Source organism: Lycium ferocissimum, chromosome 8, assembly GCF_029784015.1.
Source record: "Lycium ferocissimum isolate CSIRO_LF1 chromosome 8, AGI_CSIRO_Lferr_CH_V1, whole genome shotgun sequence".
Taxonomy (NCBI): Eukaryota; Viridiplantae; Streptophyta; class Magnoliopsida; order Solanales; family Solanaceae; genus Lycium; species Lycium ferocissimum.
This window is the reverse complement of record NC_081349.1, coordinates 46925650-46944192: the sequence shown is the minus strand read 5'-3', so window position 1 is coordinate 46944192 and position 18543 is coordinate 46925650. Positions and strand designations below refer to the sequence as shown.

Below are 18543 nucleotides of genomic sequence, written 5' to 3'. Positions count from 1 at the left end.
GGCCCGATAAGAAACTACTGAGATGCGGTCCTTATAAGCACTACTGCGGGCATGAACGCAGCGTCCATAACAAAAGGATGCCAGTGCGAGCAATGTACTGAGTATGTAAGGCATGAATAACAACATAATAAAGCTATAGAAAAGTAACATAACATAAGAGAGATAACCTGTACATCTGACTGCCTCTTAAGGCGGATATCATGTATGCTTAGCTTCTAAAAAAACATCTCTTATACATATATGTAAATATATATGTTCTTTAACGAACGTGCAGCCCGATCCATATGTAATATCATCCCGCATTAGGGGTATCATCATAATCTGCCCACTGCATGGTGTGCACATCTTCGTGCCTGCCTAGCCGACTATAACGTGAAGCGGTGTGAGAAAATACATACATATATATAAAGCATGCATGAGAGCCAAATAAAAGCTACAACTCTATCGGAGTGACATAAGGTCGGTAATCTCTGATGTATCATTATGGAATCATCGTCATCACTATATCTCATCTTGAAGGAACAATTATTATAAGATGAGATCAACAACAATGAATAAAATCAATAATCATGAAACGAGCTCAACAATCTCATAAAGACATCAAAACTATACCCTTTGAAATCTCTAGAAATGGATCATCACCATCATTAGTATTATCATAGAAAATACTTATTAACAATACCATAGGAACCTTGAGAATCATGAGTTTCCAGCAATTTTAGGAAATAGGACATTATGGATATCACGTATGGGTTCGCAATAAGGGAATCATGCCTTTGGAAGAAAGGGTTAGCCTTAACATACCTTTACGCCTTCTTATTTACTTAACGTTCTCCTCCCAAATTCGCAGATCTATATTCATGAGGATTTGTGCTAAGATTAAGTCTCGGAAACATTTATAAACTTAACTAGAGTAATTTACAAGTTATCGAACATTGGGCAGCATTTATCTTATTCCACTTATTCCCTCTAAACTCCATATCAACTCCCAACATCAACAATAACATCAACTATTCCATATTTGGGGAAATTAAACACAATTTACACTTATAATCAACCAAAACTTCTTTTGCAACTCCATTCACAACCAACAATTATGACACAATACCCCATAACCTTTCCCACCACAATTCCTTCATTTTATAACTTATTAATCTCCAAATCACCTTAATACGAGGAAATAAGGAGAAATCATACCTCAACCTTAAAGAATCCTAGATCCCCAACTTTATTCAATCCAAATCCACCATAGAAATTAACTTACAAGCAAAGGTCATCATCATTTATAGGTTAGCTTAGGGTTTTAAGGCTCAATTTCCACTTAATTTTGGCTTAGGATGTGTATGGATATATGGAGGGTATAGAGGAGTCTAGAAGGATCTGGGAATTTCTGATATTTGGGTGAAATGATGACCAAGTCGTAGCCCCTTTTAATTATATAGAGAAGAGAGGATTTCTCAGAACCCGCGGTTCGACGGTCGGGTCGACAGCTCATCGTCATATCGACGGCTCGTCGACTTGCACCATCGACCTACTGAAACCCCTGAATCTCTCAGGGTAACTCAACGGTTAGGTGGACTACTCATCAACATGTCAACGGTCCGTCGACGTGGCCGTCGAATTGCTTCTGTCACAGGCTTCAGATTTTTCGGATTTTTCCTCACATCCCGTCTTTCGATACTTACTGTACACACTCAAACTTCCGCATATTTAGAATAATCAAATAAAGTGTTTATAAGCATCGAGAAACATCCCCACTATTTAACTCCACGTCGGTCATCTCGGCGAAACTCAGTATATAAAATATGGCGTATAACATGGAAGCTGATCCAATCAACTTCCGTCAAGCCATGGAAAGTTGTAATTCTCAAAAGTGGATGGATACCATTAATGAGAAGATGATGTCTATCAAAGACAATGACGTATGGGACCTTGTCCAATTACCTGAAGGTGCGGAGCCCATTAGTTGCAAATGTATATTTAAAACTATGAGGGATTCGAAGGGAAATGTGGAAAGGTACAAGGCATGTCTTGTTGGTAAAGGCTTCACCTACAAAGAAGACATCGATTATATAGAGACTTTCTCTCTAGTTTCATCCAAAGACTTTTTCAGGACTATAATGGCATTAGTTGCACATTTTGATCTTGAGCTACACTAGATGGACGTCAAGACTGTGTTTTTCAATTGTGACATTGATGAGACAATTTATATGGTGCAACAAGAAAACATTGTGTCTGCGTGATGCAAAGTCAATGGTCTGCAAATTAAAGAAATCTATCTATGGGCTTAAGCAGGCGTCTTGTCAATGGTATAAAAAATTTCATCAAGTTATTATCTCATTTGGTTTCAAGATAAATCTTGTCAAAGATTGTGTATACCACAAGTTCAGTAGGAGTAAGTATATTTTTCTGGTTTTATATGTCGATGACATATTGCTTGCCACAAATGATATGGGCTTGTTGCATGATACGAAGAGATTTCTAATAAATAATTTGGAAATGAAAGATCTTGATGACGCAAATTTTGTATTAGGGATTCAAATATATTGAGATCGCTCTCTAGGTATTCTTGGATTATGACAAAAGGCCCATATTCAAAACTTATTAAAAATATTTGGAGACAAGTTCAGTCTCGAACAGTACCCTAAGAATAATGTTGAGAATAAATAAATGGAAATGACTCCCTATGATCAGCAGTGAGAAGTCTGATGTATGCTCAAGTTTGTACGCATCCGGATATTGCTTACATTGTTGGCATATTGGGCAGATATTTGAGAAATTTGGGAATTGATCATTGGAAAGCAGCCAAACTAGTCGTAAAGTATCTACAGAAAAAAAAAATAGCACATGCTCACATACAGAAGGTCGGATAAGTTGGAGATCATGGAATACTCAAACTTCAATTTCGCAGGATGCCAAGATAGCTTAAAATCTACTTTGGGCTACATTTGTGCACGCTTGCTAGACGAGCTGTCTCTTGGAGAAGTGCTAAAAAAAACACTCGTTGCTCCCTCCACGTTTACAGCTGAAAATGTAGTGTGTTATGAGGCATCTGAACATGGATCATGGCTACGAGATTTTGTCACTAAGCTGCGAATTGTGAATTGAATTGAAAGAACACTTAAGATATTTTGTGATAATTAGTTGGCTGTCATGTTTTCCAATAGAGGTCAAAGAAGAACAATGACATAATGTTCTTGGTTGTTAAACAAAAGATTCAGAGAGGCGAATTGTCTATAGAGCATATTCATACAAAATCCATAGTTGCGGATCCACTTACTAAGGGACTACCACCTAAGGTCTTTCATGAGCACATTGCTCATATGGGAGTCGTGCCAACCGAGGATATTCAGTTTTAGTGGGAGTTTGTAACTTTTAAATGTTCTTTTGATATAGACATAATTTGGTTTTTGGTTTATGGTTTCAGTGTATGGATATTTTGAGATTACTTCTGCAGAAATAAACTATTCAGTTCATTATCCTCTCTGATCCGTTTTTCAGTTGGACCAGTTGAAAATAGGCATGTTTAGATCACATTGCACGTAATTTTCACGCTACGCACCCATGCTTGATCTATACTATTTGGTTATGTTGGTATACATGATCAAGGAAGGTTTAATTACGATATGAATTTAACGAAAGTTGCCTTGGTTCTATGCTAACATGACTGATGGACGAGACTTTTAAGAGGTACTTTCATTTATGATAGAAAATATTTTGAGTTCATAAGATGACATACAATATATGCAAGTCCATATATGTGTGTGTGTGTGTATATATATATATATATATATGTATGTATGTATGTTAATTGTTATCATTAAAAGGTTGGCCCAGATTAAACGTAATCTGCTAAGGTTTAAAGTTTGGGAAAATATGCAAATATACCCCTCAACTTTGTGATTTAGAGCAGATAAACCCCCCGTTATAAAAGTGGTGTAAATATACCCCCACCGTTACAAAATGGGGCAAATATACCCTTTTTGTTGACGGAATATTTTTTAAAAATCATTTAATTTATTTTTTAATTAAAAAATTTCACGTGGCTTTAAAAAAAAAGCCTACCCATTTTTTTTTAGTAGACATATTTTTCTAAAGCAACATGATAATTTTTTTCCTGGTGGGTCGGGTTACGGCTCGTTTAAAAAAATGGGTAGAATTATTTTTTTTTTAAGCCACGGAGATATCTTTTTAAATGACCAAGACCCGATCCACCAGAAAAAGATTTACCATGTAGCGTTAGAAAAATATGTCTACTAAAAAAAAATGAGTAGACTTTTTTAAAGCCATAAGTCCTTGAAAAGTAGCTGGTGCATTTGACAGTCCAAAAGGCATTACTAAATACTCAAAGTGGCATGAATGCGTCCTAAAAGCAGTTTTAGGAATATCCTCATAAGCCATTCTCAATTGATGGTATCCAGATCTAAGATCAATTTCTGAAAAGATCTTGGACCCTCCCGATTCATCTAATAAATCCTCCACAATTGGTATAGGAAAATTATTCTTTACAGTAGCTTTATTCAGATCTCTATAATCAACACACGTTCTCCAGGTCCCATCTTTCTTCCCCACCAATACTACAGGAGCAGCAAAGGGACTGCAACAAGGTTGTATTATTCCTTGATCCAACATTTGTTTCACTAAGGATTCAATCACATCCTTTTTGACAGATAGATACCTATAGGGTCTTTTGTTGATAGGTTCAGTTCCATTATACAGTAGTATTTTATGGTCAACAACACCTCTAGAGGGAGGTAGTTTCCACTAAATTCCTCTAATAAACTAGATAGGTTAACATCATGATCATTACTGCTTCTAGCTTCTAGTGCATACCATTGCATTTCACTATCCATAGTTGGAACCAACTGAATCATACAAAGTTGAGGTTCATTACCTGAGATTTTAGCCAGTTTCTCGGTGCTAATGTTCAATATTTGTCTGCCTGCTCCTCTCAAAACATGCTTCTTACCCTTGTATAGAAACTCCATAGTTAAGTTCCTGAAATTCATCTTGATGTCCCCCAAGGTAAACAACCACTGTACTCCTAATTCAACACCACAAGATCCAAATGGGAGTAGCAGAAAATTATGCCCCTTGCAGCAACCATGATATTCTGCATACCTTGACAACACTCATCTTTCCATTAGCTACTGATTGAGGTAAAGTTTGAGTGACTGAACACCCTAGTTGTTTCACCAACTTAGGATCAATAAAGTTGTGTGAACTGCCTATGTCTATTAAAATGTGCAAAGGCTTCTTTGCATGATAACTAGTTGTTATATCTCGCATTTCGCACGCCGGAATATTTTTAAGTTGTTGCGACAAACTAGGGACGAGGTTATTTTCCGACTTTGTTGTAAGGCATAAGTGTTTTATGATTTTATGGAATGGAAATATTAACAAAAATTTGGGGTTGAAAGTGGAATTTTGAAAATTTGTAGTTCATGAAAAAATAAGGCCACATGTAGTGTGGGCCCATGGCTACATGGAAGATTAATATTTGTAGAGATGGATGACTTGCTAAGTCATTTTCATCAAGTTCATCTTTTGGAAATTTCTAGAAATTTGAAGAAAGATTTGGAGGGAAAAGAAAAGAAAAAGAATTGGAAAAAAATTTGGAGAAAAACAGGGGCACATGACCGGCCATGTGCCCCCCTTTATATATATATATGTGTGTGTGAAAAAATTACAAGACAATTCATCTTGCAAAGTCTAGAAAAATCAAGAAAAAGAAAAGAAAAGAGAGAGAGAGGGAGTTCGGCTGCCATGGGCGGTCGAACACCTTCTTGGTTTGGTCATGGAAAAATATCTTCTTCATGTTTTACTACTAATTGAAAGGCTCTCGTCGACGTGGAGTGGTGGTTGGAACAAGAAAATCATCCGTTGGTGCCATAACTACACCTAGCCGAGAAGAGGAGATGAAGGAAAGGTATGATTCTATCTTGTTTTTCATATGTTATAGATGATTTGTATACGTTGTGAAGTATGGAAATGAATGGAAATCATGGAATATGGAAGATGAAGTTGTGGCCGTGTATGTGTGTTTGGCCGTGGGTATGTGTGGTGTTGTGTAAAGGTGGTGAGCTAATTGAATTCAACATGTTTTTGTGTTGTTGTAATGCATAGAAAATGAATGAAACTCATGGAAGGTTGTATGTTGTGGAGTGGGCCGAATAGGGGCTGCTTGGTGTGCATTAAATGAATTAATGTTATCTTGCATTTTTGGTTGTCGTCGTTATGAATGTTATGACGTAGAATGAAGGTTTGATCACTTAAATTGAAGATAAGGTTGTTGTGGGCTGATTGAAAGCTTAATGTGATTTCAATATGTTTTCTTGAATGTATGGAAATGATGTTGTTAACATATGAGGTTGTCGACATAGTTTATGAATTTGAAAGAAAGAAATATGTCGTTATTGTTTCCATTGAGTTGGAAGGTCTCGGGTAAGATTGGATGTTGGTTTGGGCATCTTGAATTGCCTATCGATATTGTTGTTATGTTTGTTGGTTTGGTTGTTGTGATTTGGCCGAGTTGAATTCTCGGGGTTGGTGAATATATAGGGGAGGTGCTGCCGAAATTTTCATAGGAGAAGTGACGGCTTGGAATTGGGTTCTTTAATGCTTATGGCTAATGTTGGATGTCCAATGACATTTTTGTAGATTGAGAGAAGCCAAGACGAAAGCGTGGAGTAGTTTAGAGGGCGGCCAAGGTATGTAAAGCTCACCTTTCTTTCTTTGGCATGTCTTAGTATGAATAGGCTATGATATGCTCCCCGAGGTAACTCTACTCCTACGATCCGAGCATGTCTGTGATTCTTATTTGTTTCTTGACCTCCGTATGCCTAATGTAGTCAAGTTATGGTTTCTATGCCTTGGTATGATTGAACAAGAATGTGCTTAAAAGAATAGGTTCATAAATGAGTCAGAAACTACGAACGTCTGTATCTTTCGCATATGAGCTCGGATCGCTCCGAAACGCTCGTGGGAGGTTCCCTAACATATAATATCCCCGACATTCATAGGCGGGCTCGGGTAGGATCGGTACTTGCCCGTGGGCCCGCAAGACGTTCCGTTGTATAGTTTTGGCAACTCGTTGATATAACTTAATATGGCTAATAAGCTAACTTAGAAATATGATTACTCAACTTATACGGTAAGTTTAGAATAAAGATGTATATATATATATGATTCTGATACGTGATTGTGATGCTGCCTAAAAGTTTTATTTGATATGTTTCCGAATAATATCCGCAAGAAAGTTGATATGATTAATGCTATTGGGTTGTGAAAGATAAATTGTACTTTTATTCCGTTAAGCACATTTTTTTGTATGAGTGTTTGAATGGCATATAGATCCCGATTCTGCTCGTGCATATGTTTGTTACTTCCTTCGCGAGTCCGGGCCGGTACTATCGTGTATGCGAAGTATGATGAGCTTCCGAAGTATGATGTGTCCGGACGCCGAGCCCCTTTTGGCCGGGTACCGTGGTTATGTGATATCATTATGGTGTTATGATGTGTCCGTACGCGAGCCCCTTTTGGCATGGGTGCGTGGTTATGTGATATGATGTGTGTCTGCGGAGATGCGGGAGATGCGAAAACTTAGAAGTATGATGTGTTGTGGCGCCCAAGGCGGGGAGGCGACCACGTTCCGTCCGCGGGACCCGTTATGGGCCGCATAGGATGTATGATATGCTATTACTGTTTGATACGATGATATAATAATTTGATAATGTGGGAATACGACGGTATAATGAGTACGTTACGATGATGCGATAGTTCGATGATGTGACGATCTGATGATATGAAGATCTCATACTATGATAATCTGATGATACGATAATATGATGGTTCTGTGCGATGTGATGATATGATCTATTTTTTTATTTATGTAAGACAGAGATGTTTTTCGAAAAGAAGGAAGAATAAGCTAAGCCTTCTGACATTCTGACTACTAAATCTGTTTTCTGTACTTCGTATATGATTTCCGAATTGATATGATTATGATGTGTTTTGCTCACCGGCATACGTATGTACAGCATAAGGGTTGCACAGGCAAGTTATGACTCTCCAGTTCCTATACTTGTTTTCTGTGATCCTTCTTTCCCGTTATGATTCTGTTAGTGGATTTCTTGCTTTACATACTCAGTACATATTCCGTACTGACCCCCTCTTCTTCGGGGGCTGCGTTTCATGCCGCGCAGGTACACCCAGGTGAGCTAAAGATATTAGCAGAAGATGTTCCAGCGGGATTGGCGAGCTCCACTTGCTCCGGAGCGCGCGAGTCGAGTTTGTTCGTGTTATGATATCCGAGTCATGTTAGAGACTTTGCGAGACGAGTCACGTATATAAGATGTCCGTTGTGAGCGGCTCATGCTTAAAGCATAGTATTGTTATATATAGATTCTGATTTTGTACGGTTACAAGTTTTGTCTAATTTGAAAAAAAAGTATGAAGTATGTTTGTTCTTTTAAAATTTTCGTTATGCAGTTATGATCCGGTTAAGGGCCTATTATGATTACGAGTGTTACGATAGTCAGAGGGTTCGCTCGGCCCTAGGCAAGGGTCGGGTGCCCATCACACCCTATCGGAAATTGGGGTGTGACACTAGTTACCTTCAAGGTCCTATAACCCAAAGATCCATTCTGTGCATGTATGGAAATCTCCATTTGTTCTGTTTCTTATTGAATTCCCAACTCTTGAGGTATCAACTCGTCTTGAAAAATTTCTGTAGAACATTGCCTCTATTCTATTTGCTCATCTAATTCCAGCAAATATAGTTGTTTCTGGTTTTTTCACCTATGCCCCACCACATACTTCTCATCACAGAAGAAGCACAACCCTTTTGCTCTCTTCTCATCCATTTTTTCTTGGCTCAATCTCTTCCTAGTATAACCCTTCTGAACTGCATTTCCACCCATACTTGGGTTTGGTAGAATAGGTTTGTTATTCACTCTTTGATCCATTACTCTTCTTGAAAAGCTAGCCTGATTGCTTGTTGTTGGATAAGATGGTCGTCTCAATGCAGCTATATATGCCTCCTGCATTCTAGAAACCTTGTAAACTTCTGTCAAGGTAGTGGGATTTGAGATTTTGACAGCCAACTTCAACTTAGGTTTCAACCCCCCAAGAAAACAACTAATGGCATTCTCTTGTGATAGTTGCACCCTAGTCAAGTTTGTTTCAAAAATGGCTTGATACTCCTTCACACTTCCCACTTGACTCACCTTCTTGATTTCCTCCATTGGATCATCAAAATCATTTCCAAATCTTTCTACCAAGGCCATGACATACTCATTCCATGTAGCAGGTTGTAAGTATTGTCTATACCTCATGAAAGATAAATGCCACTGGATATCATCACCTTCCAGTTGCAAAGCTGCTACTCCTATTTTTTCTTCTGCAGTTACATTCTCCATAGAGGAAAATTGATCAATTTTAAACAACCGAGACCTTAAATCTTCCCCTGAAAACCTCAAGAATTCCATTCTTGACCACCTAGAGAAATTAGAATGCTGATTCTTTGCAGTAACTGGACCTTTATCCTTTTGAATCCTTTCCACAAAGTGACTTTCCCTCGAAAGATCTTCCTCTTTTGATGGAGCTTTGTCCCTGTGAACCCCTTCAGGAATCTCCATTTGTTGTCTTAAATCAATTACTGTTTGATCAAGTTTTTTCAAATTGGAAACCTCTCCTGCAAGAGTTCCCACTTCTGATATCAATCTCTGCATCATTTCACGCAATTCTTCCACTTCTGTGGAAGAGCTCTCCCCTGTGTTGTCACCATTAGCACTAGTTCCTTTTGCCATTGTTGCCAAGGATTTACAAGCTCTGAAACCAATGATAATAGAATTGCAGGAATTCAGTTATAAATTCGAGAATTCTGTAGCTAACACAGGAATCCAATGGAAGAATTCGAGTTAGAAGCTAAATTGAATGGAAGGGAAGAAATGTAGAAGAAAGTAGAATTAAGCGTATATTGAGATCAAATGACCATTTTACGAATGAATACAATTGTGACTAGTAACCACTTATATAAGTGGGATCTTCAAAAACTAGTTCACCCAATTCTCAACTACCTTGACTAACTAACTGTTGACTTGTGTTGACTAACTGAACTACACTTGATTTACAAAATGAATGACAAATTGAATATAATGGAAAATACATGTATCAAAGGTTGCCACCTTGCAGCCTGAAGCAGAAAGGAGTAACAAGAGACAACGTGTTTTAGCAACATCCAGCTTTATTAGTGCCCCAGCTTCTTTGGAGTTTCCAAAGTATATTTGGTTAACACATGCAACGTTAGCTGTTTTGTCGAGAACATAATCCCATTATCATTTATATATCCAGGTTCCGTTTGATTAACGAGAGAATTAGTCAAGATTTTGTTAGTTTTCTAGTTTTATTTGAAGTAAACATTGCTAAGTATGTTATTAAATTTTAGTTTCGACCAGTTTTTGTTCTATGTACACGACTAGAAATAGAGTCCCACCGACATTCATTAAGAAATTTGTGCTATAAAACATGATTTTCCCACCTCATTCCACTGAACCAGCTCACTGGGAAAACACATGGTGGGAAACAGGTTCCCATTGAAAGCTGGAAACTTCAAAATTTTTCCGTGTGGAAACACTACTATTTAGATATTTTCCACCGACATTCAACGGGAAATCAGTGGGAAAATAGAGATTTTTTAATAGTGGTAGTCGAGTTTAGTCCCATACACATGACATATCCCTGTGGGAACTAGTATATATATATATATATATGTTTTAGATTGTTTACGAGCATTCCTGGCTGGCACTTGTTTTGATGATGGGGCTAAAGTATGTTTCTTGAAGTGGTTTGTTAAGTTGATAGGTTCAATGCAGTCCATTGCAACGATGGCCCTCGTCTAGAAAGTGATTATACGTATTGGCACCATAATGGAGCAATTTTGCTAAATTCAAAGGGGTATTATATATATTTGTGATGATAGATGCGATGCGACTGACATTAACTTATACCTTTTCTGGAAGATGTATGTGTGTAGTAACTGAAGCTGAAACTTGCACCCACAAAGTTGAGGTGTTTAGATATGCATTCTCATAACTGGGGGTTTTACTTGCCAGTTGAGGCCAAGTTAAGGTGTCTATTTAAATATTATGCCAAAAATAAAACCCACACCTTCACATATGGTTCTGGGATGATGCCCATGTGCTTGTCGAAGCCAACACCTGCTCACTGTCTATTAGTCTACCTCGCCAGATGCAACACACATGATGCAACCACAATACTCAATTCTCAATTCTGATATGTAAATCCATACAGGAATATACGTATATGAAACATGATCTAAGCTGAAATATTCAATAACACAACTTCAGAAAATCATGCTACTGCAGTAACATCTAGCATGATCAACATTAATTTTGTTCATGCAACGAAGCTTACACTCATTCACATTGGTCATTGTCCTAGGTGGCAGAAGATGTAGTGTTAAAATGGTTTCTTGATTAAATAAAAAAAGGAAGATATCAGCAGCTTCATTCCCATGCTACTGCTTATTGATAACAGGCTGCAACTGATAAACTATATTGGGAGCTAGGAAAAACACTTAAAACCTTGGGGAAAAAAAAAACACATTAGAATCCATCTATATAATTAGTGCAGTAGTAATTTTCAAGATATTCCAAAGCTAAATATCTCAACTAAGGTCTCCTCCTCCACCTCTATTCCTTCCAACACAGTCTGAAGCTGGCCTCTGTCCTCCATGACACAGCTGTAACCCCTTTGGACAAGTGAGACAGTTGTGCGCTAAACTTCCCCGAACCCCTTGTATAGTCCTGTTGAGCTCTCTAGGCACTGATCCCTCCAGATAATTATAATCCAAGTTGAGACTTCTCCATGAATACGCGAGCCTTGGCCAAAACTCTGCTGGAATCTCACCCGAAAACAAGTTATGCCCAAGGTTTATGTCTGTTAAGTTTGGGTAAGTTATTAAGTTCACGGGCAAATGACCACGTAGACGATTGCCATGCAAGTCCAGCGTGTTAAGCTGTGATCCTTTATCATCAGAGAACTCCACCACCTCCAACGTCGTGAACTGGTTAGCTGAAACGTTTACGTGACTTATGTCAGGCAACATGAAGATCCCCTTGTTGATTCCTCCTGAAAATCTGTTATCACTAAGGTCCAATATTCTCAAATGTCTAAGCTTATTCACAGGGGTAATGTGTCCAGAGAGCAAGTTGTGACCAAGTGATAGTGTTTTTATCTTCAATGGGAACTGTGGAAGATTCCCATAAATCTGGTTATTGGAAAGATCAAATGAACTGAGCTGCCATAATCCATTAAGTTGAGGAATTCTCCCTGTCAATTCATTGTTAGACAGGTCTAACTGAGTCAAACTTCTAAGTGCTGTAACTGATGTAGGGATTGAACCAGATAGCCTATTATTTGACACATCAAGAACTTCAAGTTTTCTTAGTACACCAATGCCATTAACAAGACTACCAGAGAAATAATTCTCATAAAGTTGAAGACTTGTGAGTTTCTTCAAATTAGTGATAGTTTCTGGCACTGGCCCTCTGAATTTGTTCCTGCCCAGATTGAGAGAAACAAGTTCTGTTAAATTCCCGATTGATGGTGTCAAGAAACCCTCGAGTTCATCTCCTTCTAGATCGATTTCCATTATCCGGCTCGAGGTGTTAGTGTCTAGAGGAATTGTGCAAAGAATTCCCAAGAAACTTGTCCCCGTTGTCTCACAAGGGTCCAAGTTGAAATCCCAACTGCTGAGGAATGAATCTGCAGAGATTGAAACGGGGTCTATCGATGTTTTGATGGCCTCTAGAACTTGAATATCAGATTGCAAAGTTGTTGCATTGACAGAAAGAGTATATATGAAACTTATGTACAGGCAGGAGAAGAAAATGGGGTTAATTAATCTGGCCATTTTGTTTAGAGGGCTTTGAGTGACTGAATAGTCAGGTAAAGGGCTCCTTATATGAAGTTTTAAAGTTAGAACTGGAAATTTTTAGGAAGGTCATGCAAAATGGATTCTTGGAAAATAGGTCGCAAGTTGGAGAGTGCTTTACTAGTCCTGTTCCAACTCTAAATATGTATAAGTTGATCATTGCAAAGTTGTGAAAAATTATCAAAAGAAAGCATAAAGAATCAGATAAACAAAGTGAATCAAAAGAGAATTAGGACCTAATTAGCTACTAAACATAGATGTTGACAAACATGAGGTCGCTCATCTTTTATGGATCGTTCTGGTTAGGAAGAGAGTTATTTATGTATTAAAACCAGCATAACTAATACTACCATATTGTTCGGTAACATTTTAGATGATTTGTATAAAATACAACACACCAAGTACGGTGTTTGGCTAACAATTTACAATCCGCATAATTAATACATGTATAAACTATGAGGGAATCTATGTATTATTTATGCAAGGTAGAAGATAGAATAACTAATATATGAATAATTAAACCCTACATAACTAATCTATGCATAACTAATTCCTGCATAACTCTAACCAACAACCAAACAACCTTAATACACGCAGACACGTTTACATATTTTCACAAACATTCCATAGTGAAAGCAATGCTAACATGTTGTAACATACAGTATTAAATTCTTGGTGTTGGAGTTCAACCAAGATCTGGAACTGTAGAATACTCATCGTCATCTGGGATTTCTATTCTGGGTTTTTTATGAGGCGTGTAGTAGAACTTGGTCGGCCTGTATGGAGATCCATTGCACAGCTCAGGTACTTCAGCTACCGGTCGTTCACCACACAGAGCAACTTCTCTCAACCACTCAAGTTCGCCGAGTTCAAGTTGTTGCTCCTTCTGTAGAGAATGAAATAATGTATCAATGTTTGTCAAAATGGGGGCACAAAGAACAATGAGATAGTTCTCTGGAATGATTGGTTGCCACAACTTCATGTAAGTGTGTCTCAAATTTGATAACTGGTATACCATTGAGATCGAATAGTTTAGGCTTCTTGATAAAAAAAAGTCCCCTATTAGGGAGAGTCATAGCATAACAACACCGACAGCTACACCTCAGTCCCAAAAAAATCGGGGTCGGCTATATGAATCATCATTATTCCATTTAAGCTCAACTCATGTCATCATCAAGCCAGATAAATAAACACCAAATAAAAATAAAATCGAGCAAGTCTCTCTAACCTTGTGATTGGACTCGTATTCTGAAAATCCTACTAGGTCATCAACAGCCCAAGATGGCGATGTGATATTTGACAAAGCCTGCGGAGCTGTTTTAATGGAAACCTGCTGAGCATTCTGCTTGGGAGGTTGTCGCTCCATTTGGCTTTTTAGAGTATTATTAATGCAGGTTGAGCTTAAACCTACTCGAATTCCAGTGGCTAGGAAGCGTTGGTGCTTTGCAGATAAGCTGCTTGCTGAATGAATTGGCTCGTCGCACTCATTACAAAATAGAGCTCTATCCTCAAAACAGAAAATGAAGGCTGTTTTCACCTGCATTCAAGAATAGTTTAACGTAAATTTTGATAATTAAGTTTTTCAGAGGTCATATCAGAAATGCTTAACAAATACACTTTTTATTTATTTGACTGCTACACGCCTTAGGTTTACTACTGCTTTAACACATGTTACATAAACACTAAGCTCTGAAGCATTAAATTTACGAGTTATCCAGAGTCTTAGCTTTGACTGGAGATATTGACTATAAAGGATATACTTAATGGAAGGTGAGTCATCTCAACATCAGTAGGTGAAATTTGACTAAAATTCTTTGGTATAGATCAACAACTATGCCACAATATCAGGCTAGTTGGCGACAAATTTTTGGAATCGAACCCTGGTCTCTAGGGTGAGACCGAGTATCCTAACTGACTAGACTACAATTGATTTATAATTTCGATCTTCTTACTAACTTGTAAGCCTCTCAAACCTACTACCCAAACAAAAGTATTTTTCCTTTCAATTCCAAACCTGTTAGGTGTTTCTTATATATTCGTTTCTCCACAATTGGAGAACCTTTCATTGGTCAGAATATCTAGGTCGCGTTATTGTTGTACTCTTTATCTCTCATAATTCATTTCACTGCTAGCCTAACACATTCTTCAGCAGTTTGAAGGCCACATTGCTCCCTTCTCCAATGCCTTGCAGATCAGAAATTATCACTTAACTTCCAAACTTACGATAATGGCAGGGAAGGGATAAACTAATCAACAATCTCTAGAAGTACAACTACAAGATATCTGCACTAGGGGAACATACGACTCTCATTTCGATATTCATAACATTTCACCAAAAAACAATGCGTAAAGAGTCAGCACCACAATGCATGTAAAAAGGCAAAAACCATCAGCTATTCTTCTCTCCTTATTCTCTCCCTTTTCTATGTTAGATTGTTCCACAATGGTTGAGAGAATGAGTTGTTCTCCTTATATGGTATTGACAATTCTCACCTCATGAGCTATCTTTTGTGATAAAGTTAGGCCCAAGGTCTATTTTCTTAACACTAACTCATCCATGAAATTATGTTTCCTAATATCAAACTACATGTTATATTATTCGCGCTCCAGTTAGCCTGGATGTACTTAGCCTGGATGTACTGAGGGGTGTTAGATTGTCCCCAAAGGTTGAGGAAATGACTATTATATCCTTATATGATTTTGAACAATCCTCACCTCTTAAGCTATCTTTCAGTTGAGTCAGGCCTAAGGGCCATTTTCTTAACATTATATAAGCCAACAGTGGAAAAGTTTTAAGTAGCCCTTGCCATCAAACTATGACTAATCCCAATCTGACTAGTTTCTTTAACTATACAAATTCTAAGCAGATGTAGTCAAACACCAACTAACAACATAATGATATAACAAGCTTAGTTCCATTTAAAAGGTTATAGAAAATTTGCTTACTTGGCAAATGTCACAAAGAGGAAGTTTGTTGGAGAGGGAGTGAAGAAGAAGCCTTTGGTGTTTACTAGCCAATTTGTTGGCTGCATGCACTTCAATGTCACATTTTGTGCACAAAGCTGCCTCATCAGCACAACAAATCACAGTAGCTGCAGCTTTCTCACACACATCACACTGGATCTTCATATTGATTTCTCCTATAGATCTTAAATAATTACCCTCTTAAAGCTAGTATGTTTTGAACTTGTAAACAGAGGAATTATATTATGAAGAGAAATGATAAGGGGAGAAGTTGGGGGGAATAGTTTTCAAGAATTAAAGAATACCTAAGTCAAAATTAATAGTGCTTCCAGTATTTTGTTCTTTTGTCAAAAATAGTATTTTCTGTTATTCAGATTTGGAGAAATGATTTTTTGGTCTTTTACAATTTATTTTAGTTTTATGACTCTTTTACGAAAGATCTTCATTTTTTACATATAAGAAATCTTTAAAAAAAAACACATAAGAGATTTGAGAAAGTTATTTTTTTTATTCAAATTGTAAGAGGGTAAAAGATCAGTTTGTGTACATTTTATACACAAAATTATGCTTGCTGCATCAAACATCCAGAAGAGGTGATAAGCATTAGGGGTGTGTTTGGTATGGTGGAGAAAAATATTCTTCAATTTTCATGTTGGTTGGTTAAACTATTTTGATTTTCAAAAAAAAAAAAATTAAAGTTCTTTAAAATAAGGAAAATGATGTTTTTAGTGTGGATAATAGAAATAATAATATTTCATGCTGATTGTCTGCTCCTCACCCCCACCACCCCATCATCATACCGCCAGTTCAGAGGCGGAGTCATAATGTAAAATTCATGAGTTCTTGATGAGAGAAATGGGTTTTTAGTGTTTACAATTATTTTTCAGTTTTATGACCTTTTTACAAGAGATATTCATTTTTTTACGCATAAGAGATCTGAAAAAAACACGAGATCTGAAAAAGTAATTTTCTTCTCTTCAAATTGCGAGGGCATTTTCAAATTAATGGGTTCTATATTGATAATTTGTACATATTTAGTAATTTTTTAATATAAATAGATTGTTTGAAAAATAGTTGCAAAGTTTGGCCTAACTCGTAGCTGACACTCCAACTCCACTTGTGCCCGCCACTGTCTCTCACCCCCGACCCTTTACCATCCCCCACTCCCGCACACCCTCTCTATCCTTTATGTCACCTCATTCTCATAATATTTGTCTAAATTATATCTACTACTTTACAAAATAATTTTTGTTACTCCCTCTGTCCCAATTATATGACATTTTTTACTTTTCGAGAGTCAAACATTTTAATTTTGACTGTGTGTTTCAACATAGAATCTTAAAAAATTTCTAAATAAAATTTACATATTTGAAAACAACGTAAAAAGTATTATAAGTCATCATAATTAATAATTTAAAAATATATATAAAAAAATTAGGGATAAAAAATAACTCGTTTGACTCTCAAAAAGCGAAAAATGTCAAACAAATTGAGTCGGAGGGAGTAATTGTTTTCTTCGTACCAAACACACCCAAAAATATCTAAGAAGACCGTATCAAAAACTTAAAAATGAGTTATTGTAAGAAAAGGACATAAAGCGGAGAAATTAAATGACTAGAGGAGAATTTAAGAGGGTTTAAGACATGAGTAGACACAAGAATTTGGATTTGCGTATCAAAAACTACAACTAATTGAAGCAGAGCAGCACAGCTGTACAGGTTTAGCGGAGCCTACACCCCCGCCCGTGGCTTTGTGCTGGCCGTCAGTATTTGTCATCTCCAAACATTTGGGTCCTGTTTATCCGTCAACTCATAAGTGTTGCGTTGATGACTTGTGTGCTTAGCTCATGCATTACCTATTTGGAAAGTTTTTACTTTGGGTATGAAACCAACAAAAGTTATGGGGCAATTTACACGATTGCTCTTATTCAAGGGTGATCTTTAATTTTTACCCCCATCATCTAAAAACCTCTTAATTTCGGATTCAAATGCACGCTCAGTTAAAACTTTTATAAAAATTCATAAGGCAAAATTTAAATTCGCAATGCAGAGTTTGCATTAAGGTAGTAACTCTATTCATAAGGTAGAGTTTGCATGATGCTCTGTCTTATAAGGGAGAGTTTGCCTTCAAGCAGTCTTGCGAATTCAAATTCTATCTTACGAATTATTTTTTTAAGTTTTAACTTTGCGGCGTTCAAACCCAAAACCCAGAACCTCAGATATTTTCAGTCACTTTTTTAAGCGAAGGCTAAATATTAAAGACAAACAATTTGAGGGCCAAAAATTAAGATCAGTGCCTTTGAAGGGCAATCCACACAAAAAAATGAAAGTTATGTGAGGCTTTGGGCCCATTTGTACACTTTACAGACGACTCATCACATTCATTCAGTTAGAGGCGAATTCGGAATTTAAAATTTATGAATTTTTATAACTTATAGTTAATATACGATAATAATTTTATTCATAATTATATATTTATAGATATTTAAGCATGCTTAGAAAGTCACCATAAATTGGATTTGGGTGTAATTGTGTGTAATTGAGAGGGAACAACCACACTCGATGGAAATTGCTAGTAATTATGTGAGGCAACTTTTCAAACAGATCCCACTTAACGCAATA

At 37.1% G+C, this 18543-nt stretch overlaps 2 protein-coding genes across 3 annotated transcripts; both read right to left on the bottom strand.

The window, feature by feature from the left end:
* Positions 1-11327: 11327 nt before the first annotated feature.
* LOC132067016 (leucine-rich repeat receptor-like protein kinase PEPR1) lies at positions 11328-13061 on the bottom strand. The gene has a single exon (XM_059460185.1). It carries the CDS (start codon positions 12935-12937, stop codon positions 11690-11692), a length of 1248 nt encoding a protein of 415 aa, XP_059316168.1. The 5' UTR covers positions 12938-13061; the 3' UTR covers positions 11328-11689.
* Positions 13062-13412: 351 nt separating this feature from the next.
* On the bottom strand, positions 13413-16231 carry LOC132068655 (B-box zinc finger protein 25-like). Of its 2 annotated transcripts, none has more exons than XM_059462312.1 (3): positions 15905-16231; positions 14289-14495; positions 13413-13844 (listed from the first exon to the last, which is right to left on the bottom strand). In XM_059462312.1, exons 1-3 carry the CDS (start codon positions 16085-16087, stop codon positions 13644-13646), a joined length of 591 nt encoding a protein of 196 aa, XP_059318295.1. In that variant the 5' UTR covers positions 16088-16231; the 3' UTR covers positions 13413-13643. The 2 variants fall into 2 exon arrangements, with proteins under 2 accessions (XP_059318295.1, XP_059318294.1); XM_059462311.1 differs by having other exon boundaries at positions 14187-14495; positions 15905-16226.
* Positions 16232-18543: the final 2312 nt, after the last annotated feature.

Bases quoted from the DNA above. Each gene is read 5' to 3' on its own strand.
- LOC132067016 (XM_059460185.1), bottom strand. From the start codon at position 12,937: ATGGCCAGATTAATTAACCCCATTTTCTTCTCCTGCCTGTACATAAGT.
- LOC132068655 (XM_059462311.1), bottom strand. From the start codon at position 16,087: ATGAAGATCCAGTGTGATGTGTGTGAGAAAGCTGCAGCTACTGTGATT. The intron at 14,496-15,904 runs GTAAGCAAATTT...TCTTGAATGCAG, and splicing joins CTCTTTGTGACATTTGCCAA to GTGAAAACAGCCTTCATTTT. The intron at 13,845-14,186 runs GTTAGAGAGACT...CATTCTCTACAG, and splicing joins AATACGAGTCCAATCACAAG to AAGGAGCAACAACTTGAACT.